This window comes from Adiantum capillus-veneris, chromosome 11 (assembly GCF_014529385.1).
Source record: "Adiantum capillus-veneris isolate H3 chromosome 11, ASM1452938v2, whole genome shotgun sequence".
NCBI classification, from domain to species: Eukaryota; Viridiplantae; Streptophyta; class Polypodiopsida; order Polypodiales; family Pteridaceae; genus Adiantum; species Adiantum capillus-veneris.
The window spans coordinates 89,237,620-89,265,145 of NC_140941.1; the positions used below are offsets into that span (position 1 = coordinate 89,237,620).

The 27,526-nt window shown below is 43.4% G+C and overlaps 1 protein-coding gene across 2 annotated transcripts in view; it reads right to left on the reverse strand.

Annotated features, from left to right (window-relative positions):
- Positions 1-6,324: 6,324 nt before the first annotated feature.
- Positions 6,325-27,526, reverse strand: part of TGH (SWAP (Suppressor-of-White-APricot)/surp domain-containing protein) — a 51,056-nt gene continuing 29,854 nt past the window's right edge. The window contains exons 5-17 of one of the 2 annotated variants that reach the window (XM_086523339.1): positions 17,873-17,934; positions 17,712-17,786; positions 16,308-16,441; positions 14,925-15,000; positions 14,764-14,856; positions 14,496-14,573; positions 14,264-14,408; positions 9,470-9,929; positions 9,067-9,363; positions 8,824-8,946; positions 8,485-8,724; positions 7,763-8,401; positions 6,325-6,632 (exon numbers count right to left, since the gene is read on the reverse strand). In XM_086523339.1, coding sequence (XP_086379465.1) covers positions 6,564-6,632; positions 7,763-8,401; positions 8,485-8,724; positions 8,824-8,946; positions 9,067-9,363; positions 9,470-9,929; positions 14,264-14,408; positions 14,496-14,573; positions 14,764-14,856; positions 14,925-15,000; positions 16,308-16,441; positions 17,712-17,786; positions 17,873-17,934 — 2,491 coding nt within the window. In that variant the 3' untranslated portion in view covers positions 6,325-6,563. Of the gene's footprint in view, positions 6,633-7,762; positions 8,402-8,484; positions 8,725-8,823; positions 8,947-9,066; positions 9,364-9,469; positions 9,930-14,263; positions 14,409-14,495; positions 14,574-14,763; positions 14,857-14,924; positions 15,001-16,307; positions 16,442-17,711; positions 17,787-17,872; positions 17,967-27,526 lie in introns of both variants that reach the window. The other variant, XM_086523340.1, reaches the window with a different exon arrangement.

The following is a 27,526-nucleotide window of genomic DNA, read 5'->3' on the forward strand; positions in this document are numbered from 1 at the left end:
TCAAGACGAGGGGATGATGACCATCGCATTGAGCTCCTTCCAGGAAGCTCACCGCCTAACAAGCCTCCTTATCGAGTCTCACAAGCTCAACAAGAGAAGATCATGAGGCAAGTACAAGAATTGGTAGACAAAGGGATGGTGAGGCCTAGTTCCTCCCCCTTTTCTTCTCTAGACCTATAGTACATACCGTATGTGTGTGGACTATCGAGCATTAAACCATATCACTATCAAAAATAGATTTCCTGTGCTTCGGGTAGAAGATCTGTTTGATAAGCTACAACGCTCTATCTACTTCAGTAGGATTGACCTTAAAAGTGGCTATCATCAAATAAGGATAGTGGATGAAGATATCCTAAAGACCGCGTTTCGCACAACGTTTGGTCTTTATGAATATCTAGTCATGCCTTTTGGCTTGACTAATGCACCAACTACGTTCAATAGATTAATGGAGAAAATTTTTAGACCTTATCGTAAATTCATTGGAGTGTTCTTTGATGATATCATCATCTACTCCAAATCTTTGGAGGAACATAAGCAACATCTCCAAGTGATTTTTCAAGCATTGAGGGAAAACAAGCTTTTTCTCAACCAAAAGAAAATCGAATTTTTCATTCAAGAGATTCAATACCTAAGTCATATTATCTCTCAAGATGGTATCCGTATGGATCCATCAAAGTTAGAGGTAATAAAAGCATGGCCTAATCCAAGGAATCTACATGAGCTAAGAAGCTTTATTGATATGTGCGCATACTATAGACGCTTCATAGCAAAATTCTCTCAAATAGCAGGACCACTACATGACTTAACTAAGAATAATGTTAAGTATGTATGGACTGTTAAGGAGCAAAATGCTTTTGATGAGCTCAAGGAGAAGCTTACCTCCCAACCAGTCCTCATGCTTCCGGATCTCTCAAAGCCATTTGAGGTGCAATGTGATGTTTGTGGTGATTGCCTTAGAGCAGTTTTGCTTCAAGAAGGGCATGCCATAGCATATGAGATCCGAAGGCTCAATACAAATGAACGAGTGTTGGGCATTTATGACAAAGAGCTTTTAGCTGTTCTGCATGCCCTAGACACATGGAAGCACTACCTATTGGGGACTTCATTTATCCTACGAACCGACCACCAAAGTCTCAAGTATTTTATGACGCAAACCAAGCTCTCCGACAAACAAATGAGGTGGGCAAATTTTCTTTCGCAATTTAATTTTCATATTGCTCACATTGCTGGTAAGCACAGTCAAGTGGCCGATGCACTTTCACGACGACCAAAAGTTAATGCGGTGTCTATAGCTACTCACAATGATCTATCTTCTATGATAGATGAGTATGTTATTCACCCTGACTTTAGAGACATAATGTCAGCCCTTGCTTTGGGAAAGAAAGAGGAACCATTCACCTTGCAGGATGGTTATCTTCTCCACGTCAATAGGCTATGTGTTACACATTCCCTTCTTGAGAAAGTTATGTATGAATCCCATGCTCCTCCCTATGCGGCATAGAGGTATTCAACCTACTCTTCGAGGGGTAGAGACGTATTTCTATTGGCCTACATGAAAGTGGACATACAAGAGTATGTTTCAAAATACGTAGTATGCCAAAAGACCAAATATGATAGAGGGAAGCAATCGGGATTACTCCAACCATTGCCTATCTCAAATTCACCATGGGAGAGTATATCCATGGATTTTATCTTTGGATTACCCAAGTCTATCCATGGGAATACGGGAATATGGCCAATAGTCGACAGGTTTAGCAAGCAAGCACACTTTATTCCTGTCAAAAAGACTATTAAGCCACACCAAATTGCAACTCTCTTCATATCTCAGATTTTCAAACATCATGGATTACTAACATCCATCGTGTCAGATAGAGATCCTAGAATGACCAGTAATTTCTGGAAAGGTCTCTTTGAAAATCTAGGAACAAGATTGAATTTCTCTTTGGCCTATCACCCACAAACGGATGGCCAAAGTGAAATAGCCAATCTTACGATACTCGATCTACTCAAGACTTATGTTACCAAAGTAGATCAACGCTCACAATGGGAAAAGTACTTACCTCTTGTAGAGTATGCCTACAATAATACTGTACATACTTCTACAGGAAAAGCACATTTTGAGATCATTGAGGGAAGACCTAAAAGTCCCTTGCTACTCAAAGTACATGGGAAGATCTTCGCCGCCGATGAGTATAGCCGTGACCTACAAGAATCTTTTCAAAAGATTAAGGAGGCTATATCCATCTCTCAACAAAGGCAAAAAGCTGCTGCTGCCTGCTGACAAGCACAGAAGGGCCTTAACATTCAAAGAAAATGATTGGGTCTTACTTAAGTTTCCAAGGCTCGATTAAGGAAAACGACTGGCAAAAATCCCACAGGCCATCAAAAGTATTATGCTAAGTTAGCACAAAAAGATACTATGGTCCTTTCCAAATTTTGAAGCCTATCAATGAGATGGCCTACCAACTCAAGTTGCCCAACCATTGACTCATACACAATGCTTTTCATGTGAGCCTACTTAAGCCCTACAAAGGATAGCCCCCACGTGAACCAATTATTGAAGACCCCCCCCAAGTTGAAGACCAAGAAGAGCTGCTACAACCCGAAGCTTTTCTTCAGCATGAAGATAAGATACTACGACATAATAAGATTATCCGACGGTATCTTATTAAGTTTAAAAATTATCCTTTTGAAGATGCTAGATGGATGCAAGGAATACAGCTTAAGGATAGTACGAACCTTGTCAATGCTTACAATGCTACATTAGAGTAAGCAAATGTACAAATTTCTTTTAAATGACCCATGTTTTTGTCCTATAAGACTAGTTCTCTTTTTAATTGTGCACAAATTTAAATAGTATGCATACTTAGAATCATGTTTCTGATGACACCGTCTCTCAAACACCAAGTAGAATTGGTCACTCTACTTTGGGAGAATAAAATGGACTATACAGTAGACATGCTTGCAACAGCTATGTCTCCCAAGCACCAAATGGATTAATCACAGATGTCGTAGGGTAAAAAGGGATCCTCTACCCGCTAAGAAAGATTGACTAATGACTAAGGCTTTATCTCTTCTACCTCATAGTCGAGGAGACTATGATTTCAAGAGAGAGGTAATGTCATAAAATCTAATATCTAACCAACCCACTTGATTTTCTCATATTAAACTGATCACTTAATGTGGGAGAATAAAGCGGAACAAGGGTTAAGATATAGACATGTGCTTATAGATCTATCTCAATACGGGGCCAATGGTAAAGGAGCCCAAATGAGAGATGGTCTATCAAAGAGCAAGGGTAACCAATGGAGCATAATACCTTAGGGTTAGCTTCATTGAAGATCTCTAATAGTTACTGTAAAAGTCATTTGACCTTAGGTAAGCTAGGGCTGAGGTGGGAACCCGACCCAAGCTTGAGATGCATGAGGTGGGAACCCGGCCCAAGCTTAAGGTGCTTGAGGTAATTGATGACCGAGATGCTTGAGATGCTTGAGGTGCTTGATGATTGAGATGTTAGGGCTATACTTGAGGTGAGGACCCAACCCAAGCTTAAAGTGCTTAAGGGCCAAGCTTATGGTGGGAACCGGGCCTATGCATGAGGGGCTTGAGGTGTCAAGAGGTCAAGATTCAATCCCTACGAGGAGGCGAGCCCTACAAGAGGGGGGATGAGAGAGAACACCCACACACTCACACAAGGCATGCATGGTACAAAGAAAGCAAATGGGACACTTGTCAAGTTCCTCCTCATGTTGCCTTCATGGTGTACCTGAAGACAATTGGTTGACCACCCAAGGGGTCCAATGATAATTTAAGATATTTAATTAATTGATTTTGCATTTATCAAATCCTCTCTCTCAAAGGGGAAAGAGAGACACTTGTTCCAAGGCTACCCTTGTTGCTTGTAATGCCTCCTGCTTGTGATTGGCTAGGCCTGGAGGGGTCCAATGAGCTTCAAGCATGAGCTACAAGAGAGGGTCAACCCAAGCAAGCTAGGGGGTTGCTTAGGGGGTATACTCACCCACACACACTCACACACGCTCTCATGGTGTGCTATACAAAGTGCAAGAGCTCCCTCTCCTTCTCCAAAGCAAGTAGAGGTTGAGAGCCTACACCAACACTCTTGGCTATGGAGTGCAAATCCAACCAAGAGCCATGCTTCAATGCTTAAGCTTGCCATCTTCTCCTTCTTCATTACTATGCTATTATGTATGCTAGCAAGAAGAGTTATGATAAGTGAGAAACTAATTCTTTCTCCTATGAAATGTTTCTTCTTCCTCTTCCCTACCCTAACTCCCTGCTAGTTCTCTCCACCTTCTAAAGTGTTTGAGGTCTTGGAGCTGAGGCTTGGGATAGTTAAAGCTTTCTTCAAAGTTTATGTTATGCTTGTGATGCATGAAGCTTTCCATCTTCATTGCATCACCTAGGTCACAAGGAACACAGATTTTATTGTAACAAGTCTCTCTTAATGCGAGAAATCATAATACAAATGCCTATTGGAGGGGGGACCGGCTCCACATAAATCCGGTCCTCAATTGTTGTCATGTTCTCTAAATTCTCTCTTTGCAAAAGTATTGTTCATGCCAAGTTAACTAATTGCTATGTCTATGTTGTTATCTTCAATTATGTTCACGCGCTATGTTCACAAAGTAATCTCTCAAAAGTATTCTCATTGATTTCCGCTACTCTCAAGTTAAATAAGCCAATTCCATTATAGAAGACCTCTCCTAGTGGAGCTATGCTGAACTGGAACGTGAGAGTGAAAGATAAGATAGCATGATCAATTGCTGCTCCAACTGAACGAGAGGATGGAATGAGACAGGACTAGGCCATAACATAATCCACTATGCTAGCCCCATGTCGGTGTGGAAAACATGTGAAACCTCCCGATGTAGGTAATATCTATAGGCCATTCAAAATGGCCAATCCATGTGTAATCCCCATATCTATCAAGTATCTGCCATACTTAGTATGGTCCCCATCTTGTGATAGTCTAGATTAGTCCATTTTTGTATTATCAAACCCCCTAAGCATCTCCTTCGAAATATCATAGAATAATGTCTAATGATAGGCGGTTCTAGCATTGAAGTCCCCCAGTATGATAATGTCCCCACCCTAGAGAATTCCCATATGTCATCATCCAAGATAGAAAAAGAGAGATTATCCTCTAGGTGGTGCATATACTAACTAACTAGGAGGGAAATAACAAATAGCGATGTAGAGATATCTCCCTGCCTCTGCCTTCAATCTCACCCACATGTACCTAGCCTGCTCATCCTTGCGTGTTATATGTATCATTGGCTGCAACTCCTCCCTGAATAAAATTGTTGAACCCCTTGAGCCCTGCCCCCGATGCTCTAACCAAGTCTCATGTTTGCAAGTTGTCTCCCATCTATATCCGCTCACCTGTGGCATGGACTACCCAAGAGTCTGAGTCCCATAGGTCCCGAACTATCATGTGGAGCGTCGCTCCATTATCACAACCCTCCTATCTCTATAAAAAGCAATCTTTCCTTTTTTCCTTGCCACTCTAATCTCTGGCATTACCTCCATATGGGCAATCTGCGAGAGTGTGAGGTAGTCTCCAAGAAAAATACCGTCTTCTTAAGAGTGGGTCTTTTCTTCAAAAAGTCCTTTGCTTCCATAGAGAATATGCGGAGAATAAGCGATCTTTCCTTGGAAGTTTCTCCCTTGCTTTCACTTTTCTTGTTACCTACTCGCCAAGCCGTTGTATGCGCTATTGTCGTAACCCCCGTGATAAACATGAGTTGGTTAACCTCTTCCTCAACATTATCTCGGTCTTTGATGCCAATAATCCTCACATGTAAGGATCGCACACCCCTCCTCTGCTCCTTTGCTAGTGTCAAGTTAGGTGTGGGAACGGAGGTTGATTCTTTGCCTTTGCCTTTTTTGGTGACCTCGATCCATTTCTCTACCTCGTCCGCTTTCTTTTGGGTTTTTGTAATTATGTCCACCCAAGAAGTTGTCTCCTCCCCTTCTTTGATGACCACCCACATTTGTTATTTTATAGTGGCGAGAGAGAGAGAGAGAGAGAGAGAGAGAGAGAGAGAGAGAGAGAGAAACGAAACGAAATGAAATGTTATATTAACGTCTTCAAAAGGCCTAAGTGACCTATGAGACCAAAAAGTTACAATGTGGTGGATCTGATACAAAGTCAGAGTCAGAGTAACAAGATGACAACAATGACAAAAATGAAATGACAAATGTCAATTAAAAAAAATATAAAAAATGCCACATTTGTTATTTTATGGTGGAGAGAGAGAGAGAGAGAGAGAGATTCTGCCCATAAGACCCAAACTCCGCCTACAAAGGAAGACAACCCCTTTTCTCATCATTCAATTCTATCAAACAAGAAGCAATATAGAAAGTTATCGTGGGCAAGATAAGTTCCTTAATATACATATTGCACATCTCTTGGCACTAGAGGAACCAATAAGAACTACAGATTGTGCATTCCCCATGGATACGCTTTGACAAAATATCAACTGTCTAGCTTTCTGGCAAAAGGGGGGGGTTGTTGAGTTGGGAGAGAGAAACCTTCAACTTCAACTTGAATTTTCTCTGCCCTTGCGCCGCTGATGCTTGTGTGACTGGTGCTTGACTTCTTCATGTCTCTAAAATCCAAGAATAGCTTAACAAGTTAGTGAGAAGCTACCAAAGGATGCAGCTTTAAAAATTGAAAGAAGAAATCTTAAAAATGCAGTTTCTTTAAGTCAAGCTGATTACTGCTTTTAACACAATAAGATAACCCATAACTAACCTAGAAGCCAGCCATTTTTACCCCTCCAAAACTAGGGGTGCAGAAACAATGACTCATTCGTAGCTGGACACCTAAGAAGCTAATCATCATCCACCTAGCAATATTATTGACTCAATACATAACCCACCATATGATCGGCCTTGCATTATGATTAGCTCAATTCTAGGCAACTCTTCATATGTGTTTAGTAAGTTTCTTTGGTGCTTTATACAGCATTTCGAAAATGAAGGAATATAAAAATTATAATTGCCGACAATAATACAAATATATGAAGAGACAGATGCATACAGAAAGAGAGAAAGATCAGAGATAGGGAATGGAGGTTGAAAGATGGAGAAAAACCAAGAGTAAAGATATCTACAAGGAGACCTGTAAATGGAGATGGAATAAAACCAAGATGCATACGAGGAATCAGATTCGCAGTAAAATTCATGACACATGTATGTGATATATATAGATATATATATAGATATATATATATATATATATATATGTGTGTGTGTGTGTGTGTGTGTGTGTGTGTGTGTGTGTGTGGGGATATACATAATATGATGCTTGTCCGTTTCTTTCCTACTGTACCATGGACATTGTCTCAAATGACCAGCCTCGTTCAATTTCTAAGGATGCTAACCTGCACCTTTCTTTCAAGTATACTGGGTTCTGCAGCTCGTTCTCAACTTCTAAGGATGCTAACCTGCAACTTGCTTTCAAGCACACTACGTTCTGCAACAACTTCTCAACTTCTAAGGATGCTAACATGTGACTTTCTTTCAAGCATACTAGGTCTGCAACTTGTTCTTAGTTTCTAAGGATGCTAACCTGCAACTCTTTTTCAAGCATCCTAGGGTTCTGCATTTCTGTCAGTGATTGTCTCGTTGTTTCAAGAAGACCATGTATGCATATTAAGGCCTGACTTGAAAGCAAAGTAGATAAAACCGCAACCATGAAAACACAATATTTAAGTCACAGAAAATAAGGTTGGACCTTCTTCCTTCTGTGATCCCTTCCACTCTTCCGCTTTTCACTTTTTGAATGTTTGTGCTCTTTTTTCCTTCTTTTTCTGCTCCGCCGCTTTTTTTGAGAATCACTGCTGTCCTCTGAAGTAGTGTCTTCAGAACTCTCTTGTGCAATTTTCGTTTTGATTGATTGATTTTTATTTGCAGCACTGCTCTCTCGAAAGACCTTCTTTGAAAGACTTGGCTTGGAACTGAGTTTTGAGAAGACATCAAAATGTTCTGCACTCAATTCCAGTCTGGGGTAGTCCAAAAACACCCCCGTCTTTTCTGTATTCTCATGTCTTTCCTTTTGCATCTCTACAGCTTCGTCTGAGAAAACTACATTCTGCTCTGCAGATTGAAGCATTTGGGGTCTAATTGGCGACCGTGAAGGAGGTTTAGCCAGGATATCAGCAGCCTGCGTCTGATGAATGGTGTCCTGGGCTCTTTTCATCTGATTAAAATCTGCTGGAGGAACCTGCAGCCCCAACTCCTTCCCAATAGACGCCAGAAAGTCTCCCGCTTCTAACCTATTCAGGGCTGCATGTGCAGCTTCGGCAGAGATGTTTCCGACTTTCTGCTCTTGATCATCAAGATTCTCTTCATCTGACTCGTCTGAAAAAATTGCCTGTGATATATGCGCAAAGACAGGGAAATCAGCAGCCTGAGAAAAGAATTACACCCTCCACCTAAATTTGTTCTCCAACTTACTTTGTACAAATCGACTGGTTTCTCAACAATATCGCTAACTTCATCTTCATTGTCGACACCCTTAATTGCAGAAGATGAAATGTTCTGATCTATGGATTGAGCTGAACTGGCAGTAGTTGCAGAAGAATCCAGAGGACGTTGGTTTTCTGCAACGATTGAAGGATTTGCAATGCTTGCCGTGGGATTCGACAAAAGAATAAAACTTTCTGTTTTGCTCCTTGGCTTTGGAAGTGGCGGAGGCTACTCATCAAACAAAACCAGAGTATTAACATACCAATCTTCTTATGTACTTGGGCGCATCAAAAGGTGGGTTAAAGCAAAAACTCAGTTTGCAGTTACCTTCCCACTGAAAGGATCTGGCAGATTGAATCGCTTACAAAGAAGAGGTCGTGGTCGCCACTGCTTCTCTTCTCTTATTGGATACGTTGAGGCAGCTTCTTTTTGTAATTGTCCTGCTGATACCTGCCAACAAATGTGTACAGCAGAAGGTACATGGTAAGGAGAATAAACATACTACAGGGGGGAGCGTTCGTTGCTAGTCACATAAAATTAGGGTAGACACCCATGCAAAAGTATTGAAACCTTGTCAGCTGATGACACTGTGAACCGTTCGTTCATAATTTCTTGTAGCTCTTTGTGGTAGATTTGCATTGCTGCAGTTGTGGCAGTCATATTTGATTCTGATTTCTGTATGTTCTGGCATGCAGCCTCAAACTCGAGAGTCTCCTGGGCTCGTTCCCACTCATTCAAACTGCTTTTTCCTGTTTCATGGACATTCCGCAAACCTCCTTGATACTTTTCTTTCAGATAGAGCTCAAACCTAGCCTGCTTAGAAGGATCAGCGCTAAATGGTTGGTAAGAGATTAAAGAACTCTCGACCTGTAGGAAAGGAACGAACCATATAAGTACAGGAACTTGCCTTCTACACAGTTTCCCAGACAAAGTGAACAATAAGTACAAATAAGATGTGTCATGTTGCGAGCACCTTAGCCGTTGAGCTCGTGAAGGAACTTGCTAGTGCTGATTGCAAACGAGCACGATCTTCTGGAGGCACCATAGTTGGTCGTCGCAAAGGAATCTCTCCTAACATATGACCTCTTTGTACTGAATTCAAAGTCGCTTCCTTTCGGTTTCCCTGTGCCCCTTCCTTCGAGTTCTTCTTTTGCTCCTTCCATAACTTCCACTTATAATATTCATGACCATTACCTTCAGAAAGAAAGTCAAAGAGGGAATTACTACTTTGCTTTTCCTTGTAAAGGCTCTCTAGTTTTTGTCCACTTCTAGCAACAAAGGTAGCCAGGCCATCAATCAGCTTTCTCAACTGAGGGTCATCAGGTGGTGAAACTTCAGGGGGCTCATAACTAAAGACTACCGTTTCCGACTCCAAAGAGTCTCTAAACTGGTGCTTGCCGACAAAATCTGGAGGTACAACAGGGGGCGGAAACCTGCAAATCAAAACTGTTCTTGTTCACTTCAGATAAAGAGACATGATTACACCACCTTGGAAAGTGCAGAAAAACACAAGCAAAAAAAGACTGAACCACATACACAGTATTAAGGCAAGCCTGTAGTTTAAAACAGATTAAAAATGTCCTCCACACCAACTAAGAAGATAGATGAGTGAGACTGAGTAAGCATTATTATCGCGCGCGCGCGCGCGTGTGTGTGTGTGTGTGTGTGTGTGTGTGTGTGTGTGTGTGTGTGTGTGTGTGTGTTTTCCCACTTGTAAATTAATCAAATCTGATTTACAAAACAAAATTAAATGTGTGTGTGTGTGTGTGTGTGTGTGTGTGTGTGTGTGTGTGCGTGTGCGTGTGTGTTTGTGTTTGTTTTCCCACTTGTAAATTAATCAAATCTGATTTACAAAAAAAAAATGTGTGTGTGTGTGTGTGTGTGTGTGTGTGTGTGTGTGTGTGTGTCACTGAGACAGGTGTTCTGGATCTGTGGGCTAGTACTCCTTTGGAGAGGACTATACTTTTGCTTGCTCGGGATATAGAGCACAATTGGATCGGTTGTATGTACTGGGCTCTCCGCAATATGATATGTTTGCGTGTGATATGAGGATTGATCGCTCCTTTACTTTATCTGATCATTTTCCTCTTTGGCTCTTGATCCATTTTGAGGCATTGGATGCAGATTACCCGCTTCCCAGTAAGCGGTTGTTGCATATTAATAAAACATATCTCTCGCACAAGGCATTCCAAAACTTGATTGAAGCGGTGATTCCTCCACTTATCTCTCATATGTTTATTGATGTGGATGTGGCTTCGGATCCAAGCAGTCATAAAGGATTATGGTTTGTGGTACATGCACCGGTTGAGAGACAAAAGTGCAGGAAGATAAGGTGACTAATCATCAAGCCTTACAAAGTCTTGCAGACACTAGACGGCTTACTCAGTCAGAACAAGAGGAACTATGTGCAGCTAAAGCTTTTTGATGCATGAAAAATGGAAGGTTAGATCAGGACAGTATGCTTTTATGGATAAAGGTTGTTCATCGAAGCAGTTCTTTAAGCATTTGCATCATTCGAGGCAATTTGTATCTATCTGTATCTATCAAAAGGGTTAAGGTTGATAGTGGGCAATGGATGGACAATAAAAGTCAATTGGCGGATTTCATGGTGGATCATTTTCAACGGGTTTTTGCCAAGCCTGACGCTCCCTCAAGTGAGGTTTTGCAAGCTACACAACTACTGTTGTCATATGTGCATCCTATATTGACAATGAATGATCCACTTACCCTTGAGGCTAGTTTTACTGAGGCTGAGCTGCATGACAGCTTGTTGCATCTTAGTCGTTGGAAATCTCCTAAATGGGACAGTCTTACAATTGAATTTTTCCTTCACTTTTGTAAGCCCCTTAAGCAGCCTCTACTTTTCATGATCAATCATGCATGGACTCTAGCGCAGTTGTGGAAAGAAGGACTAGTGAAATTGTTGCCTAAGCAAACATTATGTGAATACTTCTCACATTGCCGTCCGATCACGCTTATGCCGGTCGTTTACAAATTGTTGTCAAACATGATAGCTGCTCGTATTAATGATCATTTGTTCTCACGCATACATCCGGCTCAATATGGATTTATCCTCGCCGCCAAATTATGGATAATATTGCTAATGCTTTCGTTGGAATTGAGTATGCAAAAATATACTCGACAAGATGTACTTATCATGCAGGTCGATATAGAGAAAGCATTTGACACTATTCATTGGGACTTCATTGCGCAGATCATGACAACTTTGGACTTTGGTTCAAGAATGTGTTAGGTAGTCTTATTTCTTTATGAGAATAGTCAATTTGCTGGAATTCTTGATGGTGAGCTGATTCGGTTATGGGATCTCGGTAGATCAGTTAGGCGAGTGCTATGTTGTATGCTATTGCTACGCACCCTCTGTTGGTGTATCTGGACTCCTTAACTGTATCTATACATTTACATGGATTGAAACTACTGTCTCGTGATCATTTTGTGGTGTAAGCTTATGTGGATGACTCCATGTTTTGGCCTAGAAATAGACCTGAAGATGTTCAATGTATCAAGGAAGCATTGCATCCTTATGGGTTGGCTACAGGTCTACAAATTGTTACTGTTGCATCAAATGGATTGGCACTCACTTTTATGGTCAGATGAGATAGTGAAGCCTGATCAAATTGTGAGACATCTTGGATATCGGCTGGCTTGGTCGCTTAACAATGCAAAATTATTGGACTAGGTTGAGAACAAATTGAGGTCTAAATTGCACTATTGGAAATTATCCACTTGGCCGCCACATGTAATACTCAGAATAGTACAATCCATTTTGGTGGCATACATGCAATTTTTCCTATATACGTTGCATTGGCCACCCCGTCATCTTCGAGCCTTGATGTCTCGGATACTACAACACTTCTGATCTACTTCCTCTCAGAAAAAGGGTCTGCGTTTGCTCGCGATGGATAAGTTATGTACTCCAAAGCATTGTGGTGGTCTGAATATTCTGCATTTGTGTTCTCAGTTACAGCAAGAAAGGCCACTTTGTTGTTGGTGTTGGTTGAGCAAAAGCAACCTTGGACGCAGATGTTTGCGTTTCTATGCTCTCATGCGGTTTCTACACAAGCTTTTGACCATTGGCAGCCGTCGTATTGGGATGTGGTTTTTGGTAAGTTTTGAGGTCACAATACCTGGATGCCCCTTTGCTTCCAGTCTTCTAGCGTATTGGAAATTGGTCACGCGAGAATTGTTGTGGCATGGTAGAGATGATGCCTGTGCAAACTCACTTCGATTAGAAAGTTTACATTGGAGTCGAGTTTTTGATCGAACTCTTGTTCAACGCTCTCCTAGACATATGCTCATTTTCACTAAATGGGTGGCCACCCCTTGCCTTGGGCAGCCCTCCTCCAAGTGTCCATAAGAGAAGCCCTTATGGGCGGTCACATTCATGGCAGCCATCAAGGCCATTGCCTTCTAGCTACAGGCTCAGTTGATAGCATTTGACAAAAGGCCTTCCATTTGCATTTGGTTAAAAGAGCCATAGCTTCCTTGCCCAACTATAATGGGCATATCCACCAATAATCAATGTGTTCCAGTTAAGGACATTTGAACATTGATAGGATAACCGATGTGACTGATGTTGATGGATAGGTGCTCTCATTTAGACATGCTGCTCTTATCTTTGGGCTTGGGATGCATTGTAGGCGCATGTGGGACATCATTAAAAATCTGGCTCAATATCTCATGTTCCACCGCTCGTTATGGAAAATCGAATTTGTGATTGGTGCTACGCTAGTTCTTAGATCTCTTCGATTTTTGCAAAGAAAGTGTACTATCATTTGCAGTCATCCTCCTGGATCCAACACTGTATTAAGGTATGGAATATGAACAAGAGAGTTACATGGTGGTGGAGTAAAGTCGTGAAAGTGTGGCATGCAAAGTTGCCTCTGAAGGAGCGACTCTTTATGTGGAGATGCATCGTTGAAGTATCTCCCAATTGGCAAATTTTTGCGATCTAGAAGATTGGCCTCTTCGCGATGTGTTCGATGTGGTGCAGCCATTGAGAACACTCCGCATTTATTGTGGTTTTGTCCTCGTACGCTACAGTTCATGGATTGCATCTTTCCAGCTCTTCGCATGCGTTTCCCTGGCATGCATTTCAGCAGATCTTTCTGGATCTTTGGAGTACTTCAGCCATTGCTTCGGCCGTATGCATACTTTTTTGGCTGGGTCAGATTCTGGGTGCTTTGGACGGTGTGGAGAGCACGTAATTCCCTCATGTTTCAGCAGATTCAAGTGGAGTATGTTTCCTTCTTCAAGACATCTCTCCGACAGTCTCTCCGAGTTGCCTATGACTTGGACGAGCTTCCCGCTGGCCATTTCGAGCTCTACTTTGACTGTTTTTGATTTCCTGTTTGTAGTATTTTTCATGGGTTTTCCTCGTCTTGAGGTTTCCCATTGGTAATTCAATCTGACTTACGAAAAAACGTGTGTGCGCATTTGCAGATAACTGTCTGCATGAATTCCATTTGGTAATGCTCTCTTACTTCCCTTCATATTATGTGTTTTTTTGTCATTACATACTTCACACACACACACAACAGGATCACTTAGTTTCTTTTAACATTTCTTTGCCCATCAATCAATCACTTGTTAAACCAGCCAAAGCATTTCAATAACTCAATATACCCCACAAATATACAGTAAGTGCACGACAAGAATCTAGTGAAGACTAAAGTGTATGTAAGGAAGCGAAGAGAAAGCTTTGAAATAACAGCATTTATCATGATTAAGGGCAGTGACAAAAGCATACAGCTCTGTTTTAGAACCCGAATGTGACGCAGGTTTAAAACCAGGTAGTACCCCCGGTCTTGACTCGGCTATCCTAGGTTGAATATCACTTTTGAAGCTTGCTCCATCCATTTCCTCATCACTAAGAACGTTTTCTATCTCAAGACCTGCAGTTAAATCGCAAATCAGAAACTGGATTTTTGAGGGCTCATTTCTCAAAATGAAAGTTATAATTGCTTTCAAGGAACTTAGACCTGGCGCATAAACATCTTCATCCTCCTCCCCAAGCTCTTCAAGTGCACCAATGCCAAAGCCACTTCCCATTCTTCCTACTGTAGAGACGGAAAAGACAAAGATCAACTTGTTTGTAAACCCCACAGCCATACATTCCAATCAATACAGTTTTTCCATTAACCAGATATTATCACAGTTAAATCCATGTGTACCCTGCACTCATTATTCAAAATTTTCCTTATTTTTGAAAGCATGAAAATTCAACCAAGCTTATCAAGATTTAGATACCATTTGGTCTAAACAAGCTTGACTTAAAGGCACCAGTGTGATGTCTTTTTGCAGCTTTTGTTTCATCCACTACTTCTTCATTATGCAGCCTTTCTGCACAAATGTAGAGCTCAAAATCTGAATCTTCTGAATCCTCGCAATAAAACTAGCTAACTTTCTACCTCGAAATTCTGGTGCATTTTTGTAGGGATCAAATCCAAAACCATAACGGTCCTTCTTTGGATTGATGACAAAAATCTGCCAAAAAAACGAGAACACTTCAATGTAAGTGCATAGCCTGGTAAGATTATGAGAGTCCAAATACCTAGCCGTTCAAAGCTGCCCCTCACAAAATCCAAACACAGTTTTGAAAGGAGCATACCACCATAAAAGACACTGGATTCGCAACCACTTCAAAATCAAAACACAGTTTTGAAATGAGCACGCCAACATAAAAGACACTGGATTTACAACCATTTTAAGAGAATAATAGCTTATCCCCACCATTGAACGATCAGTGTACACAGTATGCTGAGCTTCTGTACCATTATCAGAATTAGAGGCGGCTGTAAAAGAAAGTTTTACTATGTCCCCGTTCGTCAACGCGCCTATGATGAACAATACCATGAGAAAACTATCACATATAACACAAATCTCTGTGTGAAAGCATCCACTGAACTCCTCTTCTGCAAAAATCTCATCTGGCCTGGTTGGTTGGTTGAACATTCTTGTGCCATGCACACCATTGTTCTGAGAAATACAGCAGGGACCCCCATTACATTGTAAACTACATGACTATCATAGTTAGGTTACGGTTATGCGATAGCCAGAGAGACTCAATCAATTTTGCAAACTAAGACTAGGGCTCTCTGCACATGCTACTTGTACCCCAATCTAGCTCCCTGTATGTAGCGGTGGAATCTGGAACCCACTGTTCATCTACTCTAAATAAGACAGGAAAATACACGATTGTCAGATCAGACCTTTTACCGATGGCGATCCCCAACCCAAAAATATATCAGACCCGAAGATCACAAAAAGGTCGTGAATCTCTTTGGCAAGAGAAGGGTCACTTCCTTTGCAAGTACAGCCTCAGCTTACATTGGACAAGGTCTCAACTTCTTAAGCGGACCACCTGCACCTTTAGTTATTCGTAACTACAAGGTGAAGAATTGCAAGGGTCGCGGCTTGGGAGCAATCCAACTGCCATAAAGTGCCCCATAACGCCCAGCCAAACTTGCATCCTAGCTGTCAAACCTAAAGAATCAATCAAACCTTTACCAATTTAAAACAACTCAGGATATAACCCTATGCCATTTTTACTCCCTTAACTCCAGCAAAGACCAAATGTTTGCAAAAATAGGCAGTCACACTCTTTAAATGCAGAGCGGGTAGAAAGTGGAGGGAACGGCAAAATGCACCATGTTTACAAGACTGAGTCACCCCGAGTGAACAAAATTTAAATTCAAAGATTATCTTCAATGTTCCAAACAAGATCTTCCCCAGTTTTGACAGTACTCCCACACCAAACCCACTCAGCCAAAAAAATAAAGAGGTGTTCGTACAGGTGTACTTGTGAGGAGAGGTTCGGCATCATTTTCTGGAAGCAGCACATCAGATTCCTGTTCGTCCATCACAGACCTATGTTGTTCCGACTGTGCCAGAGCCAGCATAGCTTTGCGTCCTTCTCTTTGGGCATCTGCAAAAAGCATGCACAATTTCATGAGTTTACTTTCCATATATCAGCCAGTTCCATCAAAACCATGAAATACTCAAAGCAAATAGATAGAAAATATGACATCAAGGAGAATCAGTTATGTCTCTGCAAGACAAGATGCTTATTGACATGAAAACTCATCACTGAGGACTCAACACTGAAGGTGATCTTATCAACTCATAGCCAGTCCAGTGGACAAGCTACAGAGTGTAGCCATCTTCTATATGGTACAGAAGGTCAAACATCAGAAAGAGCTTCAAAGTGGACAAGTTACAGATAATAAACAAAGTGTAGCCATCTGCTATATGGTCAACCATCAGAAAGAGCTTCAATGGAAATAGCTCAGAGCGGAATAACACACAGGATGAAATTTGTAAGTTGTGAAAAAATTGGCGACACAACAATTCAACGAAGACGTTAGACTGGAAATCATAGACCCTTGTAGCCATGAAACTCCCGGCAAACCTCCTCTACCAAACTGTAAAGCTGATGTATGGAGAGCGCAATGTTCCTTTTCCTAGTCAGAATTTTCTATTAGACCGGGACTCTCTTTCAGTTCCAGAGATGACAGCTCCTGATTTTTACAAGAGAAAAATCCCCAGACTACAAATTCATGAAGCAAATGCGGTAGACTAGCCATCAAGACTGAAATGCTGCTTCTTTAGATTTAACAGAAAAGCAGTTATCTATTAATTACCGACTACTTGATATAAATCATGCAGTCAGTGAAGTGTTTATGCGCAGTATCCAACTATTATTCGATTGTGTGACAGAATCAGTCTTGGAAGCAAAGTTACCCCTGACGGTATAAAGGACTGAAAGGACATAGCATACAATCATCGGCTTTAATTATTTCCTGTTAGCTACAGGCACTGGCGGAAAGCCAGATAATTACCTGCCCCTAGACGTCTGTGACAGGACTTAACAGTACAATAAAGAATACCTTTCTTGCCTGCAAATTTTCACGACTACAAATTGACGTTCAAAAGTAGAAAATTCAAGCATGCACTAAGCCACAAGGTTGTTAATGCATCAATGAACTATCTTGAAAAGCCAAGCATGCACTAAGCGACAAAGTTGTGAATACAGAGATGAACCATCTGGATCAAGAACAGCATTCACGGCGCTGCATCAACACTCATTGCACAATTTCATCCTTTTTCACGTAATGGTGCATTTGTCAATACTCAGTCATGGCCATCATTACTAAGTATGCAGAGAATTTCAAGCAACAGTAGTGACTAAAACTTACCAGACGAAGCTGCTATGTGTTTTGGTCCAATAGATCGGCCATGCCTCCATCCCATTTTGCGTAGCAATTCAAAACCTGCATTGTGGGACTGATAAGAGCATAGATCTTACAAACCCAAGACTGTTGGGAGCTACATTATTTACAATAGGCAAAGGACACACCTATCGATCTTGACACAGGGACTATGACGTCATCCAGGAGGAGTCCAGGTATGACAGAAGGCCTGTGTATGATAAATTAAGTAGCAAATAAATTCTGCATGGTCAAGAAGTAACTTCTATAAAAATCCATATGGCAGAACGCCTGTGTATGACAAAATAAGAAGCAAAATTTCCACACCCTCCCTGCACGTACGATCACCCTTTCTTTCTTCTTTCTTAAACCTGGGATAACCCCAGCTTGCAATTTGGAACAGAGCACATTAAGAACAAAACACATATTGTGTCTCTCGTGCATGTCTTTTACAGACATGTTGCAGGCATGAACATGTGTATGTATGTTGTTTACATATATAGATATACCAACATACTTATATGCATGCATACAATAATGATTAAAAGAAAATGTTTCAAGAACCTGTAAAGCACAAACAGCTTCTTGTTTTAAATAATGGCTTCTTGAACCAATTAAAAAACACATAGTTGAAAAGAACGTGAATATGTACTTCACGAGAACATAACTTTTCTTTAAGAACCTATAATGCGCTAATATCCACATAAAATGCGCTAGATGAGTGCTAGGGTGCCTCGGGCTGAAGGCCCCTGGCGACCTTCGACCAGATGGATCTTCACAGAGATGCGCAAAGTTGGCCTGAGCACGAGACGAGAGGACTGCTTGGTTGTGAGTCTGCTCCGATCCTGGGAGCAACTGTGGAGAGGCCTGGAGCAGCGCCAGCCTACTTGCACGGAGGAGCGCCTGAGGCAGCCCCTTGTTTGGAACCCCATGGTTAGCTCTCAAAGAGGCCACTTGGTTGGTAGTAGGTCTCATGTTTCCTGGGGTCCCATGGCAGAGGGTCCAGCACGCACTTTAGATGACTAGCTACAGTTCTCAGGCTTGTCAGAGGAGCTTCAGGGCATCCAGCTACAAGGCATGAGAGGGGTGCAGAGCATGTGTCGAGACATCTCAGAGGCAGTACCAGCTGAGTGGTTCACACCTCTCGAGTCAGCAGCGCCAAGATGGATTGGAGCATTCACGCAACTGGAGGTTCTCATCTCAGTTGGGGCTTGCTCGGAGATTGTACCCTCCCTGTTTTTTGAGCTACAGGGTGAGGGACGCTTACACAGAGTTCCAGTAGAGGCCCCACAGGTGGCAGAGTGCTGTTTTCAAAGGATACGAGTGGTGGGCATCTGCGGGAGGACTTGTGTCATAGATCCTGACCCAGCAGCTCTTGAGACTGGCCACTGGAGGCTGTGCACTTGGGAGAGCTGTCCACTGGCACGAGTGCAATGGGATCCTGGAGAGTGATTTTGGAGGGACTCTCTCTCCTCAGCCGACCATCCAGGTGTCCCTTTCTTTCAGTACACCGTTCGACTGGAATGTATTATGTCACATACTGGCAGCACGGAGAGAGGCTCGTCCTGCTGCAGCCACCTCATTGGCATGAGGAGGGTCTTACAGTTGAGTTCTTGTCACCTTTTAGGGAGAGGTTGTGGGACTCCAGACAGCCGAGGCGAGTCACTTAGTTCCAGTGGCTGGTTGCACACCGAGCTACAGCAGTTGGGAGCTGGCTTGTACATCGTGGTCTCTCGGCAGCATGTGTAGCTTGTGACCATCTTATGGAGAGTCAACGCCACTGTCTTTGGGACTATCCTTTGGCACAGCAGGTTTGGCTTCGTGTTCTTCGGCAGATGCCAGCTCTTTCCACAGCTCGGCAGTACACTTGGGGGGCAGCTGCTTGGTCCACTCTAACGGGCCCGGCACTTCAGTTTGAGCTATCCTCCACCAGCAGGATGATAGTGATGAAGGGGGGTCGACCTACACTCCAGTCTGCAGCAGAGCTTACTCCACAGGAGTGGTGTAGTGAGAGAGAGGAATGTTGGGAGCTCATCTGCGGCTTGACACTCTGGTTCATCTGGCGGGCCCGTTGCTTAAGCATCTTCGAGGCTCGCCCTGTACCACCAGCAGAGACAGTTCGAGATCTTTGGCTAGAGCTAGAGCTGATCCATACTCTCAGAGGACAGTTCGAGAGACTCCAGAGCAGCTCCGACCGCATGAGGGAGCGTAGAGAGGCTTTCCTTCGACCCTGGCGCCCTGGGCCTTTCTTCACCATGGTCCAGGGTGTGCTCAAATGGCACTACCGTCCACCTGTGTGGCTTTTCCCTCCTCCCATCTCTTGATTTAGCCTCATTGTACATGTGCTGTTTTTTCATTGGGAGAGTCTCCCCTTCATGATTGTTGTAGCCCTCTCTTGTAGAGGTGGTTGTAGCCCTATGGGCAGTTTCATTAACTAGTAGAAGGATCTTTTTGTCGGAAAAAAAAAATTGCGCTAGATTATACCCAGATCCCAAAACCCAATGTGCACAAAATACTCAAAAAAAGAGACAAAAGCTCATGAAGTCTCACAAGAAGGCCACATTCACTCTCCTGAAGTCAATCGCGACAAGGGCAGTCCTTCCCATATCCATAGGCGCCAAGATGGGGATGAAACAATGGATCCACCAATGCCCTCTTGCCACAGGAACCAACTACTTGAACGGGCAGCATATTGAAATCAAGAAAGTGGGAAGGGAGCCCAATCCCCTGAAAGATCAACGAGTAGTGACCACCATCCTCAAGGAACCAAAAAGCCATGGAACCACTCTGTGCCAAAAGCAAACCTCAAGGGTACAGATACAACAAAGGCCAAAACAGAAAATCAAAACAAAAACGCAGAATGCGACAGGAGAGCCACACACACTCAAAAGACACAGAGAACAAGACACAGATGCACGCACACACCCACATGTACTCACCCACACTTGATGAAAGGAATAAAGGCTATCAAATGTATTGTGGTGAGGCAAGAGAGGTGCCAAAGTCAAGCCTCTGACCATACTTGCATGGTGTAAGGGATCGGTGATGTATGCTACACAGACAGTATCATCGGCAAACAATCACTATACAGTATCATCGGCAAACAATCACTATCAGTGTAGCCACTAAATGACTTTATACTCTGTGCAAGCCTGTCAGTAGCAATGCATAGCGGAATGCAACATGTCCAATTCTTGCGTGCAAAGTATGATGAATAACAAATGCCATGACTGAGGTTTCTGTCTGAGCCTCTGTGCCGATAAAAGGTAGAGAGAAAGGAGAGCACGGGACTCTGCCTGCTACCTAGGAAAGAGCGCACCTTGTATGCACGCCACAAAATGTACACGAGTACCAACAAAGGACCTTAGCGATTGCCATTGTACTTAGCTCGCGAGAATTGCCAAGCTGGTGGAGAACTAGCAATAAAAGAGCGAGGAACGTGGTGAGGCACACAAAATTGGAGGCGAAGATGCAGGAGCGACATGTGGAGGGGGCCGTGAGTGGGGGTGAGTGGCAGATGGGTGGTGATTCTAGAGAATCAGTGAAAGAAGGGGGAGGAGGAAAAGCGCTGCTGAGGATCGTAAAGGTGGTGATGTCCTGTGATGTGACTGTCGATTGTTACATGTGCTAGATGTGTTTTCCTAGTGCGTCGGTACTAACAGTCAGTGTCTGCTAAGACAGTTTATGGCTTCTGTCTGTTTTGCAGGCGTAATCGAGGGCGATTACAATATTTTCAAGTGGGGGATATGTCACAAACTGATGACATGTCGTGGCCCTGGCCAAGGGGGCAGCAGAGGACACACCCACACACCTCGGCTGGCAATAAACCCGCAGACAAGGCTGACGTGGCAATGTACGGTCCTCCGTGATTTGCAGCGGAAAATCCATTCACAGGGCTGACGTGGCTGGCTGCACGGATCCCGCTTTTCACATTGCAGACAGTACGGAAGTTTTGCTTTTGCGTTGGGAAAAATCCTATGCAAGGCTGAAAATCTCAAGCTTTTGGGCTTTGCTTTATTTTAAGCCTTTGTTTTAAAAAGATGGCAGCTTTTGGGGCTCTGCTTTTGGCATCCCTTGTAAACCTTTAAATAAGTGGGTTGGGCTCCCACTCTGCAGAGCATCTGGACGCAGAGTCTGAGAGTGAGAACCCTCCCACTCCCTTGTACTTTGAACTCAGATTAATACAAAAAGAAATACCGAAAGGGGCACCAGTCTTTGGGGCCAATATCTCTAGAAACGGAACCCCGCCATGCCATGTCGAATCAATTGTGAACTGTGAACTTTTTGAAGTGAATCTCTGCTGTGCCGAGGTAGAATCTTGACTTAATCCCGCGTTCCTGTACTGTGTCTTTACCCAAAACAACCGAGGCTCACTTCTTGAGGAAAAAGTGATTGATATCCCGGCAATGGAACCTTGATACCGGCCCGTGGGGTGGTAGGCGTTGGCTTTCACCCGAAATTCTTTACTTTAAATGCACACACAAAGCACTTTGCAAAGGAAACCTGCGACAGGAATTAACATTTAAGTACACACACGGCTCGGAAGCTAGAATGCCTCGAGCAGACGCTGACAACTTGTAGGCCCCAAAATTGGCCCCCCTTTCGGTATTTCTTTGTTCTTTAATAGAGGGAATAAAACATGTGATCTCCTACGAGCTGCCCCGCATAATCCAGGCTGAGAAACACTTGTTCTGGCCCGATTTCGGCAACATAACTGTACTAGGACGCTTCACAGTCAGTATCCCAACGCAATAGATGACTTTCTCGACAATACGGACACTTTGCAAAACCTGACGAGAATCTGCAGCACGCTGAATTCTCTGTTTTCTACCCCAAAAATGCGCCAGATCACCTCTACAGCGGTCCCTTCGCGTCCCCGAACCTCTTGAGTGTATTAGGGACCGTTTAGGGCCGAAACCCTAAACCTGCAAAAATACACAGCAGGCTGTAATTCCCTGTTTTGGGCTCCGTTTCGCGTGCCTGTCGCATCTGTAGCAAGACCTCGAGCTCCCGCACCTGTAGGGCTACTTGCCCTTTGAATCGGACGAGATTTCTCACGTGAAACCTCTCCGAATTCACCTGTACCTATGGGGGATTAGCCACTAACTAACCCAGTACCTGTGCAAGAGGCTCTTGACTCGGCAATCGCGCATGAACCCACATAATTGTACATTGGTGAAATGAAAAGCCCACTAGAGAAGCATAACATACTGCTCATAGGGGAGAGAGAGTAATGCGTAGCGTGCAGGGCATCACTCCTGGCACCGCACTGTACATAAAGGGGGGAAAGGAAGCACTCCATAGCTCTTAACCTGTGACAAAATGCAAAAGGAGGCCTCTCCCAGCATAAAATTCAGCACCCATTTTTCTGCGCTTGACCATTAATGCATCTGTGAACAAATAGATGCAAAAACGAGAAGATTTCCATGGCTGCCAAAACCTGTGTATCGCTGAAAACGCAGCAAAACAGCTCTGTAAACACGCATATGATGTCTTCCAATGCTGAAAACGAGCTCCTTGGACCTAGGTGAAGTCATGGAAGCTCAAAAATGGAGACAAATGGCTGAAAATCAAACTTATCAGCCTCCAAAACTGCTCCAAAGAGTCAGTTACGAGTTCTATTCTCCCAAACTTGGTAAATTGACCAAAAAGTGCCACTTGGCACTCATGCATGCAATTTCCCTGCATTGGGCTTCTTGCTTAAATATCTCTTAATTGGTGCCTCGGTTCACTTTGCAGCAGAGTTGTAAAATGTTCCCCAGTCATACCGAAGGTAATGATGCGAACACATTTAATGGCCCAAAATAGCAATTCCCTAATTTTTCGGAGATGCTTCCATTGGGCTCCCATTGGTCATCTGACGATATATCCTCATTGGGACCACATCCAAAAGTGCAATGTGGCCCAACTGTCGGATACTTTTTGTTGGTGATCCCGCCTTGACTTTATACCTTTATCGAGTCACTTCCTAGTATCCATCAACTTGCTAAGTGCGATGGGGGAACCTACATGATCTTGAACTGAGCCTAGACATCCTTTTACTTTACGAGTTCCAGTGCCGACCAACTTCCCGTCTGCGGGTGAAACTACCGTTCACATTGGCCATACAATGTCCGACCATTTGCAACTTCAAAATGAGAGCCTCAAAAATTAAACAAAAATCATTGGAAAGAAACCAACAACTAAGGTTAGCAGTTGCCACGTCCTCGTGACATACCCCCCTCTTGAAATCGCATTGAGCAAACATCCTCGATTGCATACCATAAATGCATGCCATTGATGATCTTGTGTTGTTAGCACTCTTTTATCATCACATGTATCCGCAAGAAAGACTGTCAAAACATGTGTACAAATGGCTTAATGAGACCTTCATACTTTTGTCAAACTGTACACTGCTATTGCACTGAATCCATGAGTACATTTGATGTGCTAGCTCTATCATTACCGCTCCTTTGCAGACGTTGGGTTGGGGCATACGTAGACTGTAACCCAAAGGCCTCAAGGTAAAGCTACAATACAGTTGGTGACTCTGACAGTTAATGCTTTTCCATCCACTTTGCATTCATAGGTGGATAGTTCTTGAACTTCACCAAGTAGCATCTTTGCAACCTGTCCCTAAACTTTTACGTGTGCAAAACGCTCTTGCCTCTGCAAACAAGCATAATTCCACAACTTGTGACGTACCACCCACGACCAAGTAAGCTCAAATTTCAAGATGATTTACCGATGCGTCAAAGAATCCAAGCAATCGCCTCAGAGAATCGGCAAGCAGCATGTCACGACTCACTTGGCAAACCCACATCACTCCCGCAAGAGATCTAGTGGCCAATCTACCACTGTGAGACCTCTTCCTATCTCTTCTTGGTTCATACTTGCAAACCCTAAAAACGCACCAAAAACTCAGCCCTAATTTGACCATTTTTTGGCAGGGCAAACAAGCAGAATTTCTTATCTTTCCTGTGAAGAGGAACCCTCTTCCATAATGCCCTTCCCTTTGTCGGCCATAGTATAATCCCGCGTTCATGTACTGTGTCTTTACCCAAAACAACCGAGGCTCACTTCTTGAGGAAAAAGTGATTGATATCCCAGCAATGGAGCATTGAAACCGGCCCGTGGGGTGGTAGGCGTTGGTCTCCGTTTCGCGTGCCGGTCGCATTTGTAGCAAGACCTCGAGCTCCCGCACCTGTAGGGCTACTTGCCCTTTGAATCGGACGAGATTTCTCATGTGAAACCTCTCCGAATTCACCTGTACCTGTGGGGGATTAGCCACTAGCTAACCCAGTACCTGTGCAAGAGGCTCTTGCCTCGGCAATCGCGCATGAACCCACACAACTGTACATTGGTCAAATGAAAAGCCCACTAGAGGGGCATAACATACTGCTCATAGGGGAGAGAGAGAGAGCAGTGCGTAGCATGCAGAGCATCACTCCTGGCACCGCACTGTACATAAGGGGGGAAAGGAAGCACTCCATAGCTCTTAACCTGTGACAAAATGCAAAAGGAGGCCTCTCCTAGCATAAAATTCAGCGCCCATTTTTCTGCGCTTGACCATTAATGCATCTGTGAACAAATAGATGCAAAAACGAGAAGATTTCCATGGCTGCCAAAACCTACGTATCGCTGAAAACGCAGCAAAACAGCTCTGTAAACACGCATCTGATGCCTTCCAATGCTGAAAACGAGCTCCTTGGACCTAGGTGAAGTCATGGAAGCTCAAAAATGGAGACAAATGGCTGAAAATCAAACTCATCAGCCTCCAAAACTGCTCCAAAGAGTCAGTTACGAGTTCTGTTCTCCCAAACTTGGTAAATTGACCAAAAAGTGCCACTTGGCACTCATGCATGCAATTTCCCCGCATTGGGCTTCTTGCTTAAATATCTCTTAACTGGTGCCTCAGTTCACTTTGCAGCAGAGTTGTAAAATGTTCCCCTAGTCATACCGAAGGTAATGATGCGAACACATTTCACGGCCCAAAATAGCAGTTCCCTAATTTTTCGGAGATGCTTCCATTGGGCTCCCACTGGTCATCTGACCATCTATCCTCATTGGGACCGCATCCAAAAGTGCAATGTGGCCCAGCTGTCGGATACTTTTTGTTGGTGATCTCGCCTTGACTTTATACCTTTATCGAGTTCACTTCCTAGTATCCATCAACTTGCTAAGTGCGATGGGGGTACCTACATGATCTTGAACTGAGCCTAGACATCCTTTTACTTTACGAGTTTCAGTGCCGACCAACTTCCCATCTGTGGGTGAAACTACCGTTCACATTGGCCATACAATGTCCGACCATTTGCAACTTCAAAAAGAGAGCCTAAAAAATTAAACAAAAATCATTGGAAAGAAACCAACAACTAAGGTTAGCAGTTGCCACGTCCTCGTGACAAGGAATATCGTTGTGCTCTCTCTCTCTCTCTCTCTCTCTCTCTCTCTCTCTCTCTCTCTCTCTCTCTCTCTCTCTCTCTCTCTCTCTCTCTCTCTCTCAAAGTTCAGTGATTTGAAGTTTCTGCTCGTGTGTTGCTATTGATTTCTCGCTTGGAGTGTCCAAGCCTGTTACATCTCTCTCATGGGTTACGGCGTACCATTGGTCAGATACGGACATCCTCACACCATCTTGTGATCGAAATTGATAGGTTTAGAGGGATACCAACAGCCGGCAGGATATGCCACACAGAGCCAGAAACAGAGATGCATTATATATGTCAATGCACAGTGTATTACGAGATACAGGGTAACTGCCACTGTCTATTCAGAGAAGGCTTCGGACCTTTCTCTAGAGTCATGAGCTATCAGGACCAGAGATGTCTTGGACTATATCTACATGAGTTACAGAGACACAAAGACAGTTTACTGAAGCGATCGAGACTCTTCTAGAGAGAGACAATCCCAAAGACAGATTACTGATTTCTTCACACCAGACACCGGACAGATAGAGGAGAAGTCACCACTCCAAAGCTTAGCTCATACTCACACCCACCCACAGTACTCTCATTGACCGAGCATTGGAGCTAGGAAGATCGAGACGCCCACGACTGAGGAGAGGAGCTTCACAGCATCGACGGAGACTACAACATAGGATTTGAGCCATACTGGCTCGACATCCAGAGTTTAAATGAGGATAGATTCACAACCCACTATATCACCCTATTATTTTAAGCACCCACATATACCCCACACAGTTCCACCTAGCACTTTGAGATTCATAGTATCTCTTTTATGTACCTCTTTTTTGTACCCACATGGTATCAGATTCACCAGCTTGTAACGAATTGGTCTCGCAAGTCATTTTGGCCTTTCGAAGACGTTAATATATCATTTCATATTTCATCTCCCCCCCTTCTCTCTCTCTCTCTCTCAGACTTCTTTACACCATCCAAGGGACAGCCAAAGGAGCAGTCATCAGAGCAGATCTCAGATCCCACCCACACCAGAGGTATATTGATTGATCGAGCCATTGAGCTAGGTAGATCTAGGCGCCCACGACCATTGGGGGCCTCACATCATCGACGGAGTTCGCAGCAAAGGATCCAAATCATCCTAGCTCGACATGCGAGACGACCGGTCAAAGTATTGACCATGGAGGATATTGATGAGATTCGGCAACGACCGATGAGGGATCTCATCTAAGCTTGACTCGCCTACCTCTAATGATTATTTGTATCACTAGTGATCTGTATCCATCTTCGTATTAGTTTTGTATCAGCTAACCCGTTATATTGGCCCTCACCCCATCACCAATCCCCCCACCGATTTCATTTCAGTTTCAGTTTTTAAGTTCTTTGTACTTTCTGTACTTCGACATT